General features: G+C 43.0%; 1 protein-coding gene across 4 annotated transcripts; it reads left to right on the plus strand.

Moving 5' to 3' along the window:
- Positions 1–531: 531 nt before the first annotated feature.
- On the plus strand, positions 532–24,062 carry LOC308168730 (dipeptidyl peptidase 9). 4 transcript variants are annotated; one of them, XM_080543357.1, is made up of 21 exons: positions 532–604; positions 3,335–3,418; positions 5,408–5,646; positions 6,415–6,527; positions 8,162–8,335; positions 8,879–9,050; positions 9,186–9,296; positions 9,557–9,685; positions 10,588–10,649; positions 10,775–10,875; positions 11,671–11,848; positions 13,003–13,162; positions 13,533–13,612; positions 15,009–15,161; positions 17,534–17,669; positions 18,423–18,568; positions 19,601–19,747; positions 20,241–20,393; positions 21,048–21,190; positions 22,599–22,710; positions 23,099–24,062. In XM_080543357.1, exons 2-21 carry the CDS (start codon positions 3,363–3,365, stop codon positions 23,189–23,191), a joined length of 2,658 nt encoding a protein of 885 aa, XP_080399483.1. In that variant the 5' UTR covers positions 532–604; positions 3,335–3,362; the 3' UTR covers positions 23,192–24,062. The 4 variants fall into 4 exon arrangements, with proteins under 4 accessions (XP_080399483.1, XP_080399482.1, XP_080399484.1 ...); XM_080543356.1 differs by having other exon boundaries at positions 555–600; XM_080543358.1 differs by having other exon boundaries at positions 555–600; positions 8,882–9,050.
- The last annotated feature ends 568 nt before the right edge of the window (positions 24,063–24,630 follow it).

A 24,630-nucleotide genomic window follows, 5' to 3' on the forward strand; every position in this document is an offset into this window, starting at 1 on the left:
AAATGGGCTATCCCTGGCATGTCCTGTGGTCTTCAGGTTTTATTATTAATTAAATGATGGTATAGTAATGATCACTGAAATGCAAGGGGGTACCTCAAGCCTCGTTATTGATTGGTACATGATTATTGTAGGTAAACATTACACTTCACATGCCTTTTTTGAGATGGGGGGCTAAAAAGATGATGGCAATCAAGTCACTTGAAACTGATGTCCTAATGCAGCGTTCTTGATAAAAAAAAAAAAATATTGATTAATTTGTTTAAATATACGGTTAATATTTTAAGCGGTCTAAACGCTGTTGTAATAATTATATAATATAAATAATATAATAATAATAAATAATCTTGTGCTGCATAATTCCGGCAAACGTCACGATTGAAGAGGCAGCAACTTGTGCACCCCCGTAAACGTACCGAAGCATTCATTATCCCCCGGGTTAAAGGTTCCTGGGTTCTGCCTTCGCGATATCAGCGTATTTACTGTCTGGCCTTTAATGTGGGCCATGGACAACCTTTAGCGTCAGAAAGATTTGTTTTTTTAATACCTTAGCTAGTGAAGACAGTCGATGATCTTTGGGGGAATAAGTAGTGGCTGGGATTGGTGAGTAAGTATTCGCTTTTATGTGGTTTCTAAATCTGCATGATGCAGTGACAGCAGCTGTGGGGTGCAATCAGCTCTAATGTAGCCTCCCAGTAGCTCCTCATAGAGGCATAGAGAGACTGTCAGGAGCGAGCTGTCATCTTAGAATGATAAGGTTCTATCTCCGTTTAGAATGAGAAGGTTCTATCTCCGTTTAGAATGAGAAGGTTCTATCTCCGTTTAGAATGATAAGGTTCTATCTCCGTTTAGAATGAGAAGGTTCTATCTCCGTTTAGAATGAGAAGGGATCTATCTCCGTTTAGAATGAGAAGGTTCTATCTCCGTTTAGAATGATAAGGTTCTATCTCCGTTTAGAATGAGAAGGTTCTATCTCCGTTTAGAATGAGAAGGGATCTATCTCCGTTTAGAATGAGAAGGTTCTATCTCCGTTTAGAATGAGAAGGTTCTATCTCCGTTTAGAATGATAAGGTTCTATCTCCGTTTAGAATGATAAGGTTCTATCTCCGTTTAGGGCAGTTCAGAGATATTGAGCGTCAAAGTTTTTACATTCCATTATGTTCTGTGAGATGGAACCTTTGTATTTTATGAATTACTAACTCAAAAATGTCAACATTTAAGAAATAACACCACACAGGCATTAATAAACATCCAATGGATCAGATTATGTAAAAAACTCAATTTCGACCAAAAATGGAGATAGAACCTTATAATTCTAACGTCACGATGTTACATGGTATCCGAGCCCGAGCAGCGAGCAACAATACAGCTCGGCATGACGTCATGACGCTTTTGATGTTACATTTATGAGCTAAGATGCAATGACATCGATCCCGATTGGTAAACACATATTTAGTCACTTAAATATGACCATGAGAACAAAAGATATTAGCTATACGTCAATGTTAATGACCGGGTCAGACATTTAATGATTTCTCTGACCCTCCCTCCTGTTTCCTTCCTCATTATTCCAATGACATCTACATGTCACATGTTACAGATTTACAGATCTGTCGCCTGTTTCCATATGATTTCGTTCTCTAGTCTATGAATGACTTGTGATGATTATTCCCTATAAACAAAAGCTTAAGTGAATTACATTGATATTATGTTGTTGTAGCCTTCCCCCCTTGCAGATCTGAGAGAACAACATAGTCATCTTCTCCACCCTAGCTTACATAATGTGGGGCTATTATTACCATAATGATCTTGATTCAGATTCAGATTCAGATTCAGATAACGTTTATTGCCATTATGCATACACATATAGGAATTTGCTTCGACATTACAGTAAGTGCGTTTATACTTTTTTCACGTGTATACAAAAACAAATGCAAAAAACAGGACAACACAGGACAGACAACAGTGCATTGGATAGTGGCACATATATAAAGTGCAGTGCAGAGTTTTTACAGTGAGTTCAGTGCATATTCAGTCCTGGGCAGACTTGGGGGCGGGGGGGAGGGGGAAGCCAGAGTCATTTATCAGCCTGGCGGCTGAGGGGAAGAAGCTGAGCCTGTGGCGGGCCTTCAGTGCCTTAGGCAGCCGCAACCTTCTTCCAGAGGGAAGCAGGGTGAGGAGGCCGTGGAAGGGGTCGGCCATTATCTTTCTTGCTCTCCTCAGAGCCCTGGTGTCATGCAAGGAGTTGAGGGAGGGCAAGGGACAGCCGATCACCCTCTCTGCTGAACGTAACACCCGCTGCAACTTGGCCTTGTCCTTGGCCTTGATGGCACCTATGAAAACATTTAGGATCTTCCAAGAGGGAATAGTTTAGCCTGATGACCTGGAGGTGTAGGATTTGGCACCAGTGCGGTTCCCCATAGGCCTTTAAAGGGCACACATGCCACCCCCCTGTCTGTCTCTCTATATGATATGGACACATGCCACCCTCCCTGTCTCTCTCTATATGATATGGACACATGCCACCCCCCCTGTCTGTCTCTCTATATGATATGGACACATGCCACCCTCCCCTGTCTGTCTCTCTATATGATATGGACACATGCCACCCCCCCTGTCTCTCTATGTGATATGGACACATGCCACCCCCCCTGTCTCTATATATGATATGGAAACATTCCTACCTGCATCTCAACGGGGCTTTTTGAGACGCAGCACCGTTTTCTTTGCCGGTGAGACCATATATATCTAGCATAAGTTACAGGAGCGTTTATACATCATCATTATTATTATTAATTATATAGACTATAATAATTCAATCTGGAAGAAAATGGTAATGGTAGGCTAAACGAGTAGCAATAGCACCCTGAAAGTGTACTGTATGTATCCCTAGATTGCATTAAAAAATAATTCTAATCAGAATGATTGATCATGGGTCCATCACTCAATACAGGGGGCCCCTCGTAGCTGTTCCTATCTTGATTGCCAGAGACAAAAGTAACTCATCAGAGTAGGCTTCGTTTGTTTACCATGGCTTTACCATACTAGGCCTGTAATGCTAGGTTTCATGAAATGACATGTTTCATGCATTCCTGTAACATGGAAGTATACAACGGAATGTAGGACATTCCTTATCCCCTATCTATAATCTATAGATAGTATAGTATTCTGTCACACCCTAGAATACTAGCTACATATTTAACCTACTACTAGCCTACTGTTGAAGAAGAAAAAAGCATTCACATGCTTGAAGCTAATGTTTTAGTTGTTTTTGCTGGCTAAGAATGTTTCTCTTACTATACTGATTGATACTTATTTAATTTGAATGTTTTTGCAGAATTTGGCTAAGGCGTGTTGGCCAGTGAATGCATAGAGTTAAAAAGGTCAAACTTGGAGACAAAACAGAAGGTATCTGGACAAGGTAGGCTATGGATTGCATTTTCCAATGTGCTGCAGTGTACTATGACTGTTAATCATGTTGGCTGGCTGCGCTTACACTGCCAGGTAGAAGTGACACAATAGGCTAGGTGCACTATCTCCACTACTTCCTGAAAGGCACCTTGCATGAACATATCCTGTCTCACTCTATTGGTTTAATTGATTAATCAGCTGTGCAGTAAACTGTTGGAACACACAGTGCACAGCTGATTAATCAATTAAACCAATAGAGTGAGACAGGATATGTTCATGCAAGGTGCCTTTCAGGAAGTAGTGGAGATAGTGCACCTAGCCTATTAAAATAAAAAAAAATGCTCACATGTGGCACAGATCGGATATAACGTGTAACCAGTAACAACAACAAAAAAAGCACATTGAATCTGATATTCTCAGATCCGATCGAGGCCTCAATCACATGTGGAAGTAAATCTAATATGATGGATGTGTCATTTCGACTGTGATCTAACCAGGCAGGTCGCATTATAATTGTAATTCGTACGTCATAGAAAATGCGACGATCTTCGCATTTTGATGACGCGTTTGAAGTTAGTTTCACTCCCAACAGCTGGTCAAAAGTGAAGTTCCTCTTTCTTCTCCGTCTTAAAATGTGCACAATATCTTAGAGCGGTCCTCTAAACATACTTCGGAATATTATAATATATATATAAAAGAAGGGATTATCATTTCCGTCTCGTTTGCGTCCATTGCAAGTGCATTGCATTGCAAGTCTGTATACGTTCATTTCCGGTAACCAAACTCATGTAGGCTCGCGCATGCAGGTGGTTTAAACTTTAAAGTGTTACACAAGTGTACGTTAAGTTAATGTGTTAAGCTTGGGTGCACATGGATGCGTATGAAGAATAAGTTCATGCATAAGATTTGGTATTCCCTTCAGCATGTCTCCGGTAAGTTTACTCACAGACTGATAAATAATAATAATAATAATAATAATAATAATAATAATAATAATAATAATAATAACTTTATTTGTATAGCGCTTTTCCTGCAAACGTTGCAGCTCAAAGTGCTTTAATCATTATATAATCTTAATTTAATTATTTTGTAACTTAAATGCAATATTAAAAGGATGGGTTTTTATCATCTTAATTTAATTATTTAGTCATTTAAAGGCAATATTAAAAAGATGGGTTTTTAGTCTTGACTTGAACATATTTGCTGAGGTTGCATCCCTAATGTAAACTGGCAGTGCATTCCACAATTTGGGTGCATAAAATGAGAATGCAGCCTCACCAAATCTCTTCTTTTGTACATGTGGTACACAGAGAAAACCAGCGTCAGAAGACCTGAGAGCATTGGGCTGATATGCTAGCAAAAGGTCTTTCAAATATTCTGGTGCTATGCCAGTGAGAGCTTTATAAACAAGCAGAAGGATCTTGAAATCTATTCTGAACTTAACAGGAAGCCAGTGTAGAGTTTCTAAAATAGGAGTTATACGAGTCTGATAACAGACTCGACAGTCAAGCTCTGCCAACATCCACGATATACCTTGGCTTTCCATAACGCTTAAATAAAGGACCTGCATTGCAAACAGCAGAACAGACATTCTTTAGATATAGCCTGCATGATTTTGAATGGATGGAACAGGTTCTCAAGCAATCTTCTCTACACAACAAAATCTCGTTCCATAATGCTTTTCTACAACGGTTACCCACATTTATCTATCAATATTTCCACAAAAGAAAGAAATACATTTAATTCATGTATTTTAATGGAACTATGTTTTATTGTAATTGTGTATTCACCCGCTGAACGGTTGTTAATTGGTTACTAAGCAACAGAAGTAATGTAACTTTGATAATGGTAATATATATATACAAACACGGAGTAGCCTAATATGTGTCGTAATTTAAGGTTATGTATGTGAAATGTATGAAAGTGGAGTGGGTTTGGGATTTTGGTGCATTTTCTGTGCATGCCACTGATGCACATGTATGTATGCGTGTGCCCTCAGTTGTGTGACAGTCAGTATGGCGGCGGTGGACAGGCTCTCGGACAGCACTGAGGTTGTGGAGATGGAGGACATCCCGTCCCAGTTCTACGTGGAGAAACACTCGTGGGACGGCCTGCGTGACATCATACACAGCAGCAGGAAGTACTCAGGAATGGTCGCCAACAAAGCGCCCCACGACTTCCAGTTTGTGCAGAAGAGCGATGAGTCTGGTCCCCACTCCCATCGCCTGTACTACCTTGGTGAGCCACCCTCGATCTACCCGTCACTGACGACAACAACACAGGGCTCAAATAGTCATAACAAAATGACATCACATAAAACAGCTCATAATGTAATTAAGCAATATCACGCGAGAGGGAGTGTGTTATACTGAATATCAACACGGCTGTGATTCGGTCGTAGGTACGAGGCCGCAGGCAACAGTTCTACAGTGCAATTTATTAGTTAACAGTAATAAGTGACAACAGATTATGATTTGTTTGTTTATTTTATCATTTATTTTGGCTCCGTCAACAAAAAATAGTTCCGCAACTGGACTGTTGCCTAGTAACCTGAACACAAACATCTGCAGGCTAGCTACTTTGATATTAACGGTTATTTCGGAGTGATACCTATAGTTAAAAGTCCCAGTGCTGTTATACTGTATATCAGCACTCATGGAATGCCTCTTGTCCAATCAAATTACTTGGTCGGAACTAACTGTTGTATAAAATAGCTTAAGTTACGTGTTACAATTGTATGAATGGAATAGTCCCACAAGTGCAAGTTCCGAGTTAAATCAAGCACACCTAAAAAAAACTATTTGTTTTTGAGGTGTGTACTTGACATGTACGCTATTTGACCCAGGACTGCTGACATCTACAGTATATGTATATTAATTTACTCATTAATTAACACAGAACATTTAGTATTGCTATTGCATTCATGGCTAAATACAAACCTCAACTCAGTATCTTGTCTGTCTGTCTGTCTGTCTGTCTGTCTGTCTGTCTGTCTTATCCTATCAGGAATGCCTTACGGAAGCAGAGAGAACTCGCTGCTTTACTCAGAAATACCCAAGAAGGTCCGGAAAGAGGCCCTATTGGTGTTGTCGTGGAAACAGATGCTAGATCACTTCCAGGTGAAGGTCCTTGTCCCCTGGCCAGTGACCCCCAGTGGGATGATGTCAACACATGACATATTCCCTCTCATAGGCCCATAGTTTATCCAAACCACATGACATTTACATGTTTTACATTAAGCAGATGATTTTATCCAAAGCGACATACTACAAGTATATTTGTCTAAAGTAAGTGAATTATCGTTAACATCAGTCATCATAAGAAAAGAAATGCTAGGACCAGGGGCCATTGGAAGTCACAATGCTTTGTTAAAATTAGGTAGTGGGGGTGAAGAGGTCTTTAGGAGGGACAGTCAAGATGTAGCCTGAAGAGATGGAGGTCTTCAGTCTATGGTGGAAGATAGGTAGTGACTCTGCAGTCCTGACAGCAGTGGGAAGCTCATTCCACCACCTGTCTGGATGTTGAAGTCACCCAGTATTGTGAGCGGTGTGCCGTCTTCAGGGAAGAAGCTGAAAAGGACATCCGTCTCTTCCAAGAAGTCACCGAGCTGACCTGGGGGGGCGATAGATAACAACAATGTGAAGTGTGACAGGGAAGGTGACAGAAACAGCATGGAATTCAAAAGTGGATATTGACAGGTGTGACAGGGGAAGGACATTATGTGACCGTTTAGGTGAGACGAGGAGCACTGTGCCACCCCTTCAACCAGAGAGTTTAGGTGAATAAGAGAAGGAGTAGGCATCAGAGATCAGTGTTTCCTCCAGGAATTTTTACATTAGTGGCGGAGAGCCCTTTTTTTTCCGCGCGCACGCGCGCTCAAAACAGAATATACAGAATATAAACTTGTGATACCGGTTTCCATCCATCAGCTCTGAAGGTTTACGTTACTCACGGATCCAATGTCCTTCCAAACGAGCAGTCTTGGCTCCGTCTCAAACACAACAGGAAAAGTATGTCCAACTTGGCGAAAGTTTCCGAGTATTTCCAACTTGCGCGAGTTCTTCAACTTGCGACAGTTTTTCAACTAGATGTGATGGCTATCATGTCTATCAAAATTATCAAATTAGCCATCGTCTTTTAGATGGTACTACCGGTGACTTTTAGCCCGTTATTTGCGAGGAGAAAACACAGGCGCCCGAGCATTTCGGCAGGTAGACTGCTGAGCAGGGATGGTTGAGTCTGCACGGTTCTCATGCAGGTTCACATTTAGACCAATCAGGAGTAGCCCTTGTGTCACGTCGTCAACTGAATGTTAAATGTCATTAATCTGATTTTGGATCAGCGGTTAGAGAGAGATGGGCGTGGATTTAGGTGCACTTTTAGTCAACATCCATTATAGCGCTGATCTAGGATCAGATATATTTTAATCAGCAAAAATGTTCAGAGGTGTTTTTTTTTTTTTTTTTTTTTTTTTTGTGGACTGAATCAATTAGTGGCGGAGGAAATTCATTCGTGGCGGCCCGCCACCAATAAATCCATATAGAGGAAACACTGGAGATTGTAGCTGTGTTTTCCAAGACCTGACCAGGGTTAACTTCCGGGCCCTATGCGTACAGTATCAGTTGTTGTTTGACCATTATGTCTGGAGTTTGTATGTTTTGGAGTTTGACAAAAAGTACCATATAACAAATGCCTATAATTCCTATGATATGATCTCTATGGAGGCATGATGTATGTCGTCATCCACTTTCAGGCCACACCACATCAGGGGGCCTATTCCCGGGAAGAGGAGCTGCTTAGAGAAAGGAAGCGCTTGGGAGCGTTCGGGATCACCTCCTACGACTACCACGCCCAGAGTGGCCTGTTCCTCTTCCAAGCCAGCAACAGCCTCTTCTACTGTCAGGATGGAGGCAACAACGGGTTCATTGTGAGTGTGTTACCCTCTACACTTTCCCCCTACCCAAGCTGCAAGGCTGTTGTACTAACTAGTAGATACTAGAATCTCAAATGCAATATCTATATAAAATAAGAAATCTATGCAGACACTTTTTTACTGTTGTGATTTATTATCAATGTCGGAGAGCAGGTATTATTCATTTACTTATAGTTGGCTCTTTTAGTAGGGTAGATGGAAAACTGAACTAGTTAGTGTTGAAACTGCACAAAACCAGCCATGGCAGCAATAGGCTAGGTGCACGATCTCCACTACTTCCTGAAAGGCACCTTGCATGAACATATCCTGTCTCACTCTATTGGTTTAATTGATTAATCAGCTGTGCGGTAAACTGTTGGAACACACAGTGCACAGCTGATTAATCAATTAAACCAATAGAGTGAGACAGGATATGTTCATGGCAAGGTGCCTTTCAGGAAGTAGTGGAGATCGTGCACCTAGCCTATTTAACATGATCTGCTCCTGTATCATCAAGTGTTCACCATATGGCTGAGAGTGTGTGTGGTCTGGTTTTAGCAGTCTGCCCCGATGAAGCCGGTAGAGATAAAGACACAGTGCACGGGGACCCGCATGGACCCCAAGATCTCTCCTGGAGAACCCAACTTCATCGCCTTCATCAACAACAACGACCTGTGGATGGCCAACATCAAGACCGGGGAAGAGAGGAGACTCAGCTTCTGTCACAAAGGTTAGCAGGGTATCCGCGGTGTCTTGAAAAGTATTACAAGTTGATAAATCAATTTCGGGAAAATCAAGACCCTTAATAAGTATTAAAAAGTCTTATCACTGTGTTTCACTGTGTTCTCCCCTCTCTCTGTCTCAGGACTGGATAATGTGAAGGAAGACCCAAAGTCTGCTGGCGTGGCCACGTTTGTGATCCAGGAGGAGTTCGACCGCTTCACTGGGTACTGGTGGAGTCCCTGTCCCGTAGAAGGTGAGTACAGCACTTTTCTCCCTGACCGGTTGTTGTTTTTACTAGAGCAGGACAGGTCCTCACATGGAAGAGATGGTTCAATCACTCCGAAAAAAGTACTGTGTCTATCCATCCAATTTTGATATGACAAATATTCTCATTGTCACTAAACATTGACATTGGCTGTTGCAGCTTTCCTGCACGCATAGTAACCAGTGCATTTAACCAGTTCTACTGTATCTCTAGTTATCTCAGTATCTCCTGTTATCTTCCTCTGTTAGACCCAGATGGGGGGAAGACCCTGCAGTTGCTGTATGAAGAGGTGGATGAGACTGAGGTAGAGATTATTCACGTGCCCTCTCCGGCACTTGAGGAACGGAAGGCCGACGCCTACAGATACCCTCGCACAGGTGAGAGCCCCCCTGCGCTGGGGATTCCCCCTCGCACAGACTAGAACCGCTCACTATTCGGTTGTTAAGTCGTGACGTGTTTCCGGGTCCAAAGTTGTCTGAGGCGCTGTCTTCGAAATGCCTCAGTAATAATAATAATTCATTATATTTATATAGCGCTTTTCCGAGGCTCAAAGACGCTGAGAATATGGGAAAAACGGGAAAGTGCTGTGTCCCTTGTATGAATAGATCCCAGTCTAAAAAACGATTGAACTGTCATTCTACAGCTGTAATACACTGGTACTCTGGTGCGGGGAATTTCTGGTTTGGACCCGGAAATTGCTAAACGTCACGTTTGACGTCAGACTTAACAACCGAATGGCTGGGGCCAAGCATGTCATGATATTTGGAACATATTGTGATATTATTGCTGTAACATAAATTAGTCTGTAGACGTGCTCTTGCTTATTGCAGCACATATAGTGGTAAAAACATGATTATTTAGCTGTGTCTGAATACGCATATTAGGCCTACCTCCTGTCTACTTATATAGAGTACCAGTCAAATGTTTGGACACACCTTCTCATTCAATAAAGCAAGCCAGACTATTTACAACACCAGCCAGCCATACACAGATGCGCCGCACCTATGTCATTCTTGCTCACATTTGCTCCACCATACTGTACTTCAACAATGAACTATATTATCATATATCGTGATATTTTAAGTAACAAAATGTAGATATTGCCCAACCCTTGCCCTTGCACTGGTGTGTCTTTGCGTTCAGGTTTTTCTTGCCAAGTATCAAGTGAAGGAATCTTAGGCCATGATAGAACAGCTTGGGTCTCACCTAAGTTCTGAATGTGACACCCCTATGTTATGTTATTGTCTTTTTCCTAACATATAAGTGTTGTAATCCACAGGCAGTAAAAATCCCCAGACCACCCTCAAACTAGTAGAAATAAAGACAGACCATCAAGGCAGAGTAAGTAATATGTGTTTTAGGCCTCTCTCTCTCACATTCTCTGCTCATTGTTTTTGCGCTAATGATGAGGAGACCTTCGTAATTCAGCCTGTGCCTCCTGTGTCTGTCTGGTTCTGTATATACAGATTGTGAGCACACAAGACAAGGAGCTGGTTCTCCCCTTCACCTCTCTCTTCCCTGGGACGGAGTACATCGCCCGAGCAGGATGGACCAGTGATGGCAAATAGTGAGTGTTAGAATCATGAAACACGGGACGTGATGTTATACTGTCCGTTGTGCCAATGGATGGTACGCACATGAGGTTTGCCTTGATGTTGAGAGTGGCATGGGAGCTGTATCTCAGACATGGGAAGGATGTTAAATTTCGTGACACATCGTCAGTAGAGTACCTTTGAATCATGGGGTGTTTCGGCCTTTTCAACACTAGACACCCTCATCTATTAGGAAATAATGTTCCCCAGGAAATGCACTCAGCTTCTTAAATACAGAGATTTGAGCCCTATCCTAGCTTCTCCTCCCCCTTTTGTACATTGTACAGGATTGGATAGGTATAAGCAAGATGGAAACGAGATTCCACCTTGCCTGTCAGAGGACGCGGTGGAGATACTACTGTCTAGTTTATAAAGATCTAATATTTTCAGATCCTTCATGTAGGCCGAAGGGGCTAATAAGGGTTGTTTGTGGGCAGGCAGGCCCTTGGTTGTTTCTTAGATCAGAAGTGACTTGTGTGTGTAAGAGTCTGGATATTTCTGTTGTGCCAGAGAGATGCTGGAGGTAAATTAACAGAGTTGGCTGTCTTGTGCCAACTCTGCCAGTCCCCTCCACACAATACTACTGTGGCAATTATGCTACGAGGCTAACGATATGTTTAGAAATCTGTATGTTTTGTTGGGACCTTCACTGTGTTTGCTCACCAGAACGTTGTTGTACTTCCTCCTTGTCTTTGTGTGAAAAAAATAAAAGAGAAGTGACTTGTGTGTGAAACAGTTAATGAGGGTGTGTTCCCTCCGTCTCCCCCTAGTGGCTGGGCCGTGCTGCTGGACCGCAGCCAGAGGCGTCTGCAGCTGGCCCTGCTGCCCCCGGCCCTCTTCATCCCCGTGACGGAGGACCCGGGCCAGAGGCAGGAGAGCCTGGAGGCCGTGGCCGAGACCACTCACCCCTACATCGTCTACGAGGAGACCACCGACATCTGGATCAATGTGAGGAAAAGGGCCAGGGGATGAAAATAACCCTAACCAGGGCTCGACATTAACGCCGTTTTACTTGTCCGGAGCAAGTAAAACCTTCGCCGGGTTTGTTTGCGCGAGCACTACGACGCTGCTAGATCCCGGATATGTTTACCTGTGTGCAGGAATTATTATCAAAGCGTACTCTCCTGTCGATCACCCGTACGCTTTGATAATATCTTCACTCACGATCGTCTAGTCTAGTCTCGCGCCTGCGCCGTCTGCTGTTCTTCCTGCACACAGGTAAACATATCCGGGATCTAGCAGCGTCGAGCCGCGTCGAGCCCTGCCCTAACCCTAAAATGGGAGTTTGGAAACAACATGACTGTTTAACAGAAGGAAGACATCATGCCTCTTCAATTTCATCCAGTTGTATGATGGACTTTTTATTAGATACTGGTATACAGCTGGTTTGTGTTGTGCAGAATTGGTCCCAGACTAGACATTTGACCATTGATGCAGACTCAAAGGTACTAGGCTTGTGACTAGTGTTGTTCCGATACCATTTTTTGATCCCGATACCGATACCTGACCGTGCAGTACTTGCCGATACCGAGTACCGATCCGATACCACGGCGTTTGAAAAAACAAAACAAAAAAACATGTTTTTTGAGCCGCATACTCACCTCGATGTAAAATTATTGCTAACACTTAGTCTGGCACTGCTCAAAACCTTTGTAAAACAGGAAAAAATACCAACAGAGAGTGAATACTATAGAACTTTTTTTTATTGTCTACCTGGTATGGTGACAAGAAAATCAACCCCTTATAAAACCTGAAATGTGGCTCTCACAGATGCCAATCAGTGCAATATCCATTTAAGATATAAAACAGTTGTAGTAGTAGTGCAACAGCAAGTGAACATTTACAAACAAAATAACTTTAGTACTTAAAAAAAAAAAAAAAAAATCGGAATTTGTTTTTTGTTAGTACTCGCCGATACCGATACCAGCATTTTTGTGCGTATCGGTGGCCATGCCGATACTAGTATCGGTATCGGAACAACACTACTTGTGACACCTCTTGACCTTAGGACATCTATTCATGTATGATCATTGCTTTACAAGGAATAGTCAGGCAGGTCAAAACAAATGAAGCGACCATTTTTTTTTCTTGGTTATCCACAGGTTCACGATATTTTCTATCCCTTTGTTCAAACGACGGAAGACGAGTTCTCCTTCATTTGGGTAAACGAATCCAAAACAGGCTTCAGTCATCTTTACAAAATCACATCAACGTTGCAACCTGGCTGCTTCCACTGGTCAGAAGACTATAAACACACAGAGGGTAAGAGATTAGAAATGATGTAACCCCTTCTTCCTTCTCCCTTCTCCTTACTTTCTACAGATAATCATTGATTTGTATGTAATATTGGATTGGATATGACGTATGGCTCAGAGCTTGAGCTAGCTCTGTTCTCAAATGGCATGATCTTATCCTATGTTGTCAATTCATTCAACAACAACGGACGATAGGATGATTCATCTCATTTTACTGATGATCGTCAATGCCATGACAAAACTCCTAGTAGATTCCTTGCTTATTTGCAAATGTAAAACACCTCAATAGGTTTTAGAGCACAAGCTATCTATTGTCAGATCAGTTCGCTTTTTTTTTACGGTATAAATGTCAACTAGTGTCTTTGGTCTCGTTGCAGGAGATTTTAAATGTGCAATCAAGGAGGAGGTGACTCTGACCAGCGGGGAATGGGAGGTGTTGGCCAGGCATGGCTCCAAGGTGAGTCCAGGAAGCAATAATGTATCAGATGTATTCAGGGCCGGTCCTAGGCATTTAGGTGCCCTAGGCGAGAGTATGATTTGATGCCCCCCCCCCCAGATTTTAGGTGCGCCAGCCCCACCACATTAAGCCATCAGTACTGCCTCATCACATTCAACAGTAAAAATATGGACAACAATGGTTTCAAGACAAAAATAGACAGTAGGCTGAGACATATTTTCATAGAGACATGAAATTCCTTTTTTTTTGGAGGGGGGCATTTGGCGCCCTCTAGGCATTTGGCGCCCTAGGCGACCTCCTAGTTCGCCTATGCCTAGGACCGGCCCTGGATGTATTTATGGTGCCATTCAGACCGAAGGTGGATGAAAGCTTTTACATTTAGAAGGACAGGTTATGTCCGTCAATATGCTGTATTAGTGACTTGGGCAATCTGGGGATTAGTACATATATTTTGGGACTTCTGAATGAACGATAAATAGTAGAAATGCCTCATGAGCTCAGTTCAACTGTCTTACCCTATCAGAACCCAGCATATAAGCTTGTTGTACTCCATTGTTTGTAAACAATGTAATTTATTGTAAACATTCTTAAAACGATCATTTTGATCTCAAGGACGGTGAGTCCTTGCATTCATAATCCCCATCTATGAATTTGAGAGTGATAACATTTCTCCAGCCCTATTCCTCAGCTATTTACTGGGGTGTTTGTTGTTGTTGTTAGAATCTGAAATGGAAGGAATTGCTAAATTACTGTTATTATTGTAAATTGCTTTTCTACAACAGCCACCACATAATATAACAAATAAATACACAGTTGTAACATTAAATTCATGTATTTACAATCATTAATCGTTTTAGAATACATCTACATATCCTTCCGCCACAGAATATAGTCCCATAAACAAGATCAACCATTGCATTGTAGGTCAGCACAGGTGTTCTTAATCAGATTGATTGGGAGGCGCATTGATACTGGAAATGAGATATTTACCACTGTTGCTAACCAATCAGAATCCAGTATCCAAACATGCTGTTGTAGAATGTCCCTTTAATGGACACACTACCTAAATCTGCCTGAACGGTCCTGATGCATAAATTGACATAATGGAGGTATATGCGTGTCACTGATAATAGAAATCTCAATGGATTAAACTAAGGGTCTTAACCTATTGCTTTCCCTTATCTAGCCTGAACGATCTATGGATGGATAGACATCTTCAAACTGGGTTAGAGTGTCCCAAGGTCTTATAGGGAGCAGAATTGGATATGACGTAGAAATCTCTCTCTCTCTCTCTCCTTCTCTCTCTCTCTCTCTCTCTCTCTCTCTCTCTCTCTGGTCCCTCCGGTCCCTTCTCTCCCCCCCTGTCCATCTCCTCCACTCTCTCTGTCGTCCCTAGATCTGGGTGAACGAGGCCTCTAAGCTGGTGTACTTCCAGGGCACCAGTGACACCCCTCTGGAGCACCACCTCTACGTGGTCAGCTATGAGTCCCCCGGAGACGTGGTGAGACTGACCAAGCCTGGATTCTCCCACAGCTGCTCCATAAGCCAGGTGGGCGATTCTATCTGCTGCGTTTCACTGTTTACATCACAACATGATTTGTGTGGAGTCACATGTGTGACATGATAGGTGGGAGGATTCATCCTAATGTAGAATTCTGCACCTAAACCCCCCGAAAGAGGAAGTCAATGAGACAGCAGCAAGGACAAACTTAAAAAGTGGCCCAAGGGGACCGATTGCCATATACCCAGTTTCATTAGAACACGCTTTCTGCATTTCGTGACGTTAGAATTATAAGGTTCTATCTCCATTTTTAAATTAATGCCTGCGTGGTGTTATTTTTAAAATGTTGACATTTTTGAGTTAGTAATTCATAAAATACAAAGGTTCCATCTCACAAAACATAATGGAATGTAAGAACTTTGACGCTCAATATCTCTGAACTGCCCTAAACGGAGATAGAACCTTATAATTCTAAGCTCACGATTTGCCATTGTCTTTATGGCCATCTTGCACAACAAGATAGGGATGGTAGAGCCTAAAGGCACCAATTTGCTTCTGTTAAAGACTGCTGTGCAACACTACGTTTTAGTGCCTATGGCCACAAAATGGATAATTTCGGTTAGCAAAGTTTCAGGCAGAGGGCAGGTCTCCAGCAGTAAGTAAGTCTTAAGAACCGTTGGATCTCCTGTTTCCGTAGCGTGAGGCGGCTTGATTACTTACAACCCCTGGACATGCCGCTGGTATGTCGCAAGGTCTTACCCCCAATCCAACCCTTAATGCTGAGTGCCAAGCAGGGAGGTATCGTACCATTTTTATAGTCTTTGGTATGACTCGGCCAGGGATCGAACTCATGACCTCCCAAACTTAGGACGGTCACCCTAACCGCAACGGCCACTGAGCTCTCCAGCAGTGGGTGGGGATAATTGAATTCATTGTTCTTGCCAATCAGGATCTCAATCCGAATGTTGACAAATTAACTGCCTGTATATCAGATGTAGGCAACAAATGTTATGTAACCATAAGCTGAAGTGTATGATATCATGATCTAAGCACTCAATAAGCCTACAGTTATGCGGCAAATTCAACCTAATGCTGTAATCCGTCTCCAAATGGTGTAACAGTTTAAATAAACCTGTTTCAACTCTTCTAGTTTATTTTATTAGTTGCATCAGCTAAATAAATAGGCATTGCAGCACTTTGCAATACAAGTGAGTAATGTGTCTCGTCTGGTGCTGGGGTTTTTGTAAATAGCACTGGTTGAACGGCCCCATCTCTGACAATCCAAGCCAATAGGACTCCATAAAAGGTGTCTGGGTATGTGGCTGTGACACAGTCATCCTCTCCTCCCACCATCCTATCCTCCCACCATCCTATCCTCCCACCACATCAGATTATGCAACTTAAATAGTTCAGCGAGGGCGTTCACAGGAATGCTGATCATCAGCATCCTGGTTCAATCAGCCAGCGGTGTTTAGGCCCCTTGTCATGCTGTGTTACCGTCTGATTAGACAGTGCAAGTGTATAAGGAATCAGAAGACTTTATTGCCATGACATGTAAACATGTTAGGAATTTGGTTTGGAACAGTGGAGCACGGTTTAGGTGCAAGACAGGACAAGACAGTGCAAACCAACATCATAGTGCAAGAGTCATAAATAATATAAATATAAGAAGTGCAAAGATCAAGTGTTCATGTCCAGACAGTCCAAAGCTCTCTGGGTGGGGGTGGAGGGAGGGTAGATGGATAGGGGTCAGGTCAGGGGGGGGAGGGCCTAGGCCTGGAGAAGGACACATGAACAGAAACACTGATTTAGTGCCCCACGCACCATGATGAGCTTCAGCAAGGCACTGCGCAGAAACCCTACTATTGATCAACTATCGGTTATTATTTCTTGCAGCAGGGATTTGTAGATCAGTGATTCTGCGTAGAGCCTAGTTCAAACTGACCATCAAACGTGGATGAGTCACTTTCATCGCGACTTCAACCACACAGACAGACAGTGGTGCTGGACAAACACTCTTAAGGTGTTTATTATATATATATATATATATATATATACACACATTGGGCAGCACATTTTGGGGGGGCATATTAAAACGTCTATTTTAAAATATTGCGGGATTACCTCCCAACCTTAGGGCACAGTGGTGAAGAAAAACTTACAAGCCAATGACTTCTGCCGCAGTGAGATGACACTGGTTGTGAGCCAGTGCCCAGGGATTATATCCCTCACAATTACTCCCTTGTCTTCCCTCTATCCCCTGCTCTCCCTCTCACCCTCTCTTTCCCTCCTATTTTGTCTTTTCCTCTCTCTCTTTCTCTCGAAATGACTCCTTCGCTCATCCCTTCTTTTCCTCTTGTCCCTCCATCCCCTCTTCTCCCTTCTCTCTGTGTTTCTCCCTCTCTGTATCCCCTCTGTAGAACTTTGACATGTTTGTCAGCCACTACAGTAACGTCAGCACGCCACCCTGCGTCCACGTCTACAAGCTGACGGGCTCGGAGAGCGACCCCTTACATATGGTGCCTGAGTTTTGGGCCAGCATGATGGAGTCACCAGGTAATTAGGGTCTGTTCCAACAGAAACCTTATGGAAACTTACCAACTGACCCATTGGGAACGTGATTAAAATAAATAAAAGCTGAAATAAATCATTCTCTCTACTATTATTCTGACATTTCACATTCTTAAAATAAAGTAGTGATATCCTAAATGACCTAAGACAGGGAATGTTAACTAGGAGTAAATATCAGGACTTGTGTGAAAAACTGAGTTTAAATGTATTTGGCTACGGTGTATGTACTTCCGACCTCAACTGTAGGTATGATATATCCTTATACAGTCCCTTCCTTGGAGTAGTCACTGACCTGACATGACTGGATAGGTTCAGTTTTAAATAGAAACCTTAGATTTAGGTCATTGGACAAATTGTTTCATAGCAACCTTTGTACTGCAGGTGCACCCAGCTAAATCCAGATATTGGATAATCAAATCATTTCGTTTTGGGGTTCAAGGCCTTTGTACATGTACATGTTGCGTAAGAGTATATTTGAATTGCGGGAGTGCACTGTCATCGCAAATGTGAAGGTCATCTATCTTTTTTTTAGGAGGAATCAATATAAAGCAATGTAGGGTAGAGTTGAGGGATTGGAGCTTACAGTAGATGTTGTAATTGTTTCAAGGACTGTGAGTCAGTCAGTCCAGTAAGTTAGTCTTCTAGGATTCTATTTTGGAATTAGTGAGCAATGACTTAATTTCAAACAATGTTCTGCAGTATTAACTACTTGTTTGTGTACGCGTGTGTCTAATAAAGGGTGCCCTGGAGATTACAACCCTCCGGAGATCTTTGACTTCCCGGGAAAGTCGGGCGTCCAGCTCTATGGCATGGTCTACAAGCCTCACAACCTTCAGCCTGGCAGGAAGCATCCCACAGTCCTCTTTGTTTATGGAGGGCCGCAGGTTTGTCACTTCTCTGTTTGATCAGCTCCATGGTGACGGCAGTTCCCTTCCCCCCTAGCTCCCAACCCTACAGTCTTCCTGACAGATCTGAGAGGGATTGTATAGGTGAAAGCAATAGGTCATAGGTCATGGTCCCACATAGTCCTCCAACCTTTCTTTCACCTACAGTACTCTGATCCTACGGAGCCCCCCTGGGGTCACGTGGTAGAAAAATAATATTTGATGTGTGAATCCGTTCCCTCGGTTTAGTAATTCGTTAGGGTTAGGCCCTACGAGCCAGACGATCGCAAGGATTCTAATCCTAATCCTTGCGATCGTTCTGGCTCGTAGGGCCTAACCCTAACCCTAACCCTAACAAATTACTAAACCGAGGGAACAAATTACTAAACCGAGGGAACGGATTCACACATCAAATATTTTTTGTGACCCCAGGGGGGTCCGTATGATCCTGTGAACATTTAAAGGTGGGGAACACAACCAGACCTCAAGCCTCAGAGTAGGAAACGACTCATAAGTGTTTGAAAATTCTGAGAGTGACACATATTAATATATAATAATAATACATTTTACACATATTAATAAATGTATAAATTAGACAAAAAAAGCTTGTCATAACTCTGCGAGTATGTAGGAGTCCTCAAGATGTCCTAACTCGTTATGAGTAGGCTATGAGTTACCAACAGGTAACCCACACACACATTTCGGGATAGGAGGGATGTTTCACAACATTTGACAAAGCAGAGCTCAGTCTAAAACAGTCTGCCTAAATGCATATTGGGTAACGCAGTGGTTCTCAACCCTCTCCTCGGGGCGCCCCGGCCGCTCCACATATTTGATCTGTTCCACCACCAGCACACCTGATTCAACTAATCAAGTACAAACCATAATTGCTTTGTACTTGATTAGTTGAATCAGGTGAGCTGGTGGTGGAACAGATCAAATATGTGGGCGCCCCGAGGAGAGGGTTGAGAACCACTGGGGTAACATAGCCCCTTAATCGTAATGAAAAAAGACATTATATGTTTTTTTTAGGTTCAGCTGGTGAATAACTCCTTCAAGGGGATGAAGTACCTGCGTCTCAACACGCTGGCCTCCCTAGGGTATGCTGTTGTGGTCATCGACGGCAGGGGCTCCTGTCAGAGGGGTCTGGAGTTTGAAGGGGCCTTGAAAAACAAAATGGTAAGAGTGGTCAGAAAGCAAGGTTACTTACAGCTGTAACATTTCAGAACTATTATATTATATTGGTAGCTAGTGATATTCTTTGGTCCTTCTTTTCTAAATGACTTGTTTTAAGTTTGAAGACCGCAATAGGTAGTTTAACTCATGTGATGTGAATGGTGGTGAAGTCATACAATCTTACCCATCTGATCCATATGTGAATTCGTGAGCTCAGAATGATAAGGTTCTATCTCCGTTTAGGGCAGTTCAGAGATATTGAGCGTCAACGTTTTTACATTCCATTATGTTTTGTGAGATGGAACCTTTGTATTTTATGAATTACTAACTCAAAAATGTCAACATTTTAAAAATAACACCACACAGGATCAGATTCAACTCAATTTTGACAAAAATGGAGATAGAACCTTATAATTCTAACGTCACAAATTGACAGTGTAACTAAGATCTCTTGATGACCACCTCTCTCTCTCTCTTTATGTGGCTGTGCCTGCAGGGCCAGGTGGAGATTGAGGACCAGGTGCAGGGGCTACAGTATGTCTCAGAGAGGTTTAAGTTTGTGGACCTGAGTCGTGTAGCCATCCATGGCTGGTCCTACGGAGGCTTCCTCTCCCTCATGGGACTTATCCAGAGACCCAATGTCTTCAAGGTAAATCCCAGTTAAAAAAACATCTGACTGAATCGTCTGGATATAACAAAAAAAATCAATTCCCCTTGCTGAATAGGGACTTACTATGACGCTAGCATTTTCCGTGTGCCAGTCTCAATAGCTTGTCGGGCTTTGTGTGGGTCAGTCCCAGATTGTTGGATGCTGTCACTGACAGGTCGTACTTAACTGTGAGAATTGGCTTGAAACACAGGGAGGTGGATGGAACAACTTTCCGGAAAATAGAAAGCTCCAGTTATAAGATCATACTTTGAGAATGATTCATTTCTCATTCAGGGTTGCGGCTCATCAGGTGCAGTGTGCTCAGAGTGTTGTTGTTAGCCGATATGACCTCATGGTGTCAGTGTTGTACTCTGATGCATACTGCAGTACTGACAGCTCTCAGCCGTGAACACTTGTCCTCACTTGTACTGTTGACGGGTTCTGTAGTTTGCCAGAATCCATCCCTCAAGTGAACCATGAAACGGATGCGTGGCACTCTTCAAAAGTACTGTATATTGCATACAGTATTCAGCACTATTTTAGATTGATTTAGACACATTTCTCTGACAAGCAACAAGCTACACTCCTGAAACCATTACCCCCAAGGTCTCTCTTGCTGTGTGTGACCTGTTACGCTGGTTTCCTTCCTCTCAGGTGGCCATCGCAGGCGCCCCAGTGACCGTGTGGATGGCCTACGACACCGGCTACACGGAGCGCTACATGGACGTGCCTGAGAACAACCAGCAGGGCTACGAGGAGGGTTCTGTGGCTCTGCACGTGGACAAGCTGCCCAGCGAGTCAGTCCCATGTTGTTTACTGTGTACACAAACACTATTCGGTTGTTAAGTCTGACGTCAAACGTGACGTTTAGCAATTTCCGGTTTCCAAACCAGAAAATCCCTGCACCATAGTACCAGTGTACTACAGCGGTAGAATGAACAACAAGGGACACAGCACTTTCCTGTTTTTCCCATATTTGTCAGCGTCTTTGAGCCTCGGAAAAGCGCTATATAAATATAATGAATTATTATTATTACTGAGGCATTTCGAAGAGAGCGCCTCAGCCAACGTTGGACCCGGAAACACGTCACGACTTAACAACCGAATACTGCAAGACAGGGATGGGAAATGGAAGGGACTGTGTGGGAAGTTCGACCGTACGAACCTCATGGAAGTGTACAATAGGGCTATATACATTTGATGACACTTTTCTAGTTTGGCTAGGATGAAAAAGAGTAATCAGCCTGGGTCAATTCCATTTCAATCACCTTTTTTTTTTCCTCCGCCATTTAAATGGTAAATGGACTGCACTTAAATAGCGCCTTTATCCAAAGCGCTTTACAACGGCCTCTCGTTCACACACTCATTCACACACCAATGGCAGCAAGCTACCATGCAAGGTGCCGGCCCGCTCACTGGGAGAAATTTGGGGTCCAGTGTCCAAGGACACTTCGACATGTGGTCACCGGGGCTCGAATCGCAGATCTGCCAACCTTGCGATCAATAATTGGCTTACTATTTTTTTTTTTTTATAATTTGTTTTTCAGATTTTATCCCTTTTTCACCCAATTTGGTAGCCAATTGAACCCAACCTAGCATCCAATTATCCCCTGCCTATTGCATAGGATCCGCCGCACGACCCCGTGGCCGGCAGTCCCAGAAGAGGCCGCCAGGCAGACTAGCTGACTGGCTCCTCGAGCCCAGCACCGTTATTCCGGCACCCAGGGGGCGGTGTTGCGCGACGGATCCTTGTCCAGAAATACTCCTATACCGCCCTCGGAAGCGGCCGCCCAATATGCCGCTTCCCGTGTGCCTCGGCCATATCTGGATCTGGCGAGCCGGGATACGAACCCCGGCCCCGGTGGGCAGCATGCACTAGTGGCCAGTGCGTAGACCGCTACACCACCGCGGGGCCCCTATTGGCTTACTATTGACTGCAATTCATACTGTACATCACTTCTTGATGGTGAAAGGGCTTTTGGCAATATTCAGTACAGAGAGGATCACATGTTACAGCAATACCTTCTAATTTTTTATTTATTTTTTGTAATTTATCTGTGCAATTTCACTCCATATACGTCCAAAAGGGAAAGAGCATGAAAAAGTAAGCCAAGACTCAGGTAAAGTGTGTTGATTTGAGTATGTGGTTGTGGTTTTTTATTTGTTTCATCTCCATTTGAAACCTTCTTCTCTTTTCCTTCTCAGGCCAAACCGCTTGCTGATCTTACACGGGTTCCTAGATGAGAATGTGCACTTTTTCCACACCAACTTCCTCGTGTCCCAAATAATTCGCGCTGGGAAGCCGTATCAGCTACAGGCTAGTATTTTTTTATCAACATTATTGTTAATTCATGTATTAGTAATCAAATCGTTCAACGCCTATCAAAGGTCACTGTTAACACTAGAACAGCGAGTTTACTGTGAGTAAAGAAAAAGGTTATATCTTTGCACTCGATCAAATTTCAGGACCCTCCTTTCATGACTTTTCCTAGATATGTGCTTTCTACCACCCAGTATCCTTACATTTTCAAAATCACATCAGGATAAGCTAGTATAAAGCTATTTTGTTGTTTCTCTGTGTAGGAAGCAGGCTAATTTACAAGTGGCCAACTAGTGGTCGCTGTGTGTAAATAGCAGCGTAGCATTGTAAAGTAGGTAAAAAAGGCATGGCTGTTCAAGTGTTAAAGGCTGCTTCTCCTTTACAGGTCTACCCCAACGAGCGACACAGTATTCGCTGCCCAGAGTCAGGAGAGCACTATGAGATCATGCTGCTGCACTTTCTACAACAATACCTTTGAGACAGAGGGGTGAAGTCGTCCCCCCGCCCCCCGCCCCATCACCCCTCCCCGCTCACACCACCCCCACCCTCACCCGACATCCCCAGTCCCCCTCAAACCCAGTCCTCAACCCTGGCACAGATACGTGGCACTCCACAACCACACCCAACCCTATTTTACCATGAACTGGAGATCTCACTTCACAAGTTATACCTCCCTCCTCCTCTCTGTCTCTTCGATATTCAAATTGCTCCTGCATTTGGGCGGGGTATGGTTACTGAGGGAAATCTAGGGCAGTGTAATCATGTTTCACCTTGAACAGTGGAATGAAAAGGGTATACACTATCTGCAGAATATACCCTCATATCTCACAATCATCGCTCTCCCCATTCTTTCCTTATCTAGAACCATGATTATTTTTTGCCAAATGTTGTTGTTTTTCTTCTCTATTATTCACTCAAGTCAGTGGTAGGAATGGATTGCCTAAAATATGAATTGGAATCTACACACACATACACACACACACATACACACACATACCGTATACATACTGTGAGTTTCAACATTGACAGTAGTGTAATGGCTTAAGGAAGAAAACCAGCCTCTTTTTTGCATTAGCTATTTTAAGTGTGTATTGTTAAAAGATCAAAATATTTTTATGAACTCTTATTCTTTTATAATGAGTGTCAAAATAAAAGTCGCTCATTGACATAATAAAGTCTTTTTTTGCACCCTTTCTCTCCTCACATTACATTGATCAGAGTGTCGGCTTGCCTTCTGAAGACATTATGAGATTTGCCAAAGTTACTCCTTGACTTGATCATGCTGGTGTTTCCTTTTTTACTGCAATAATAAAGATGTGAGTGTGAGCAGCGGAGTCTAACAGCTTTGTACCACCTGAATACAGTTTATACATGACGGTGAATAAATGTATGATGAAATGTCTTCTTTGTTGTGTATATGTGTTGTTGTAATGTTATAATGTTTTATCACAGAATGACATAGAGATTAGATAGATTTCATTAATTACACATGAGGCCAATGCACACGGCGTGCGATTTTGTCGCACTGCCGAATTCGATTCCATTGTTTTGAATGAGACAATGCACACGGCGTGCGATGCGATATTGTCGCACGACAACATTCGATTCTCCATTCACATTCATTCATTCATTGGTGGGAGTTGAGAATCGAATGTTGTCGTGCGACAAAATCGCACGCTGTGTGCATTGGCCTATAGCCTACAGTGTATGCCATAGTAAATGTAGGCTATATTCCACTACTATGGCATTATATTCTTCCATATTCCACTCTTGTTTCCACTTCTTCACTCGAGCTGCATCATTGCAAATAGGGTGGGATATTCTATTCTGGCATCAGAGCAGATGCAGCCCTTTGGAACAGTAAGTGCACTTAATCACTAGAGCCCCACACAGGTGCAGAGGCACGATACGGTGTCC

This window comes from Nansenia antarctica (genome assembly GCF_963989245.1).
Source record: "Nansenia antarctica genome assembly, chromosome: 12".
Taxonomy (NCBI): Eukaryota; Metazoa; Chordata; class Actinopteri; order Argentiniformes; family Microstomatidae; genus Nansenia; species Nansenia antarctica.

What these genes read in the sequence shown, in the direction of transcription:
- LOC308168730 (XM_080543357.1), top strand. Translation starts at nt 3,363, where the DNA reads ATGCATAGAGTTAAAAAGGTCAAACTTGGAGACAAAACAGAAGGTATC. An exon ending in AGATGCTAGATCACTTCCAG is followed by an intron (nt 6,528 to 8,161) that starts GTGAAGGTCCTT and finishes ATCCACTTTCAG; the next exon opens with GCCACACCACATCAGGGGGC. An exon ending in CCACCGACATCTGGATCAAT is followed by an intron (nt 11,849 to 13,002) that starts GTGAGGAAAAGG and finishes GGTTATCCACAG; the next exon opens with GTTCACGATATTTTCTATCC.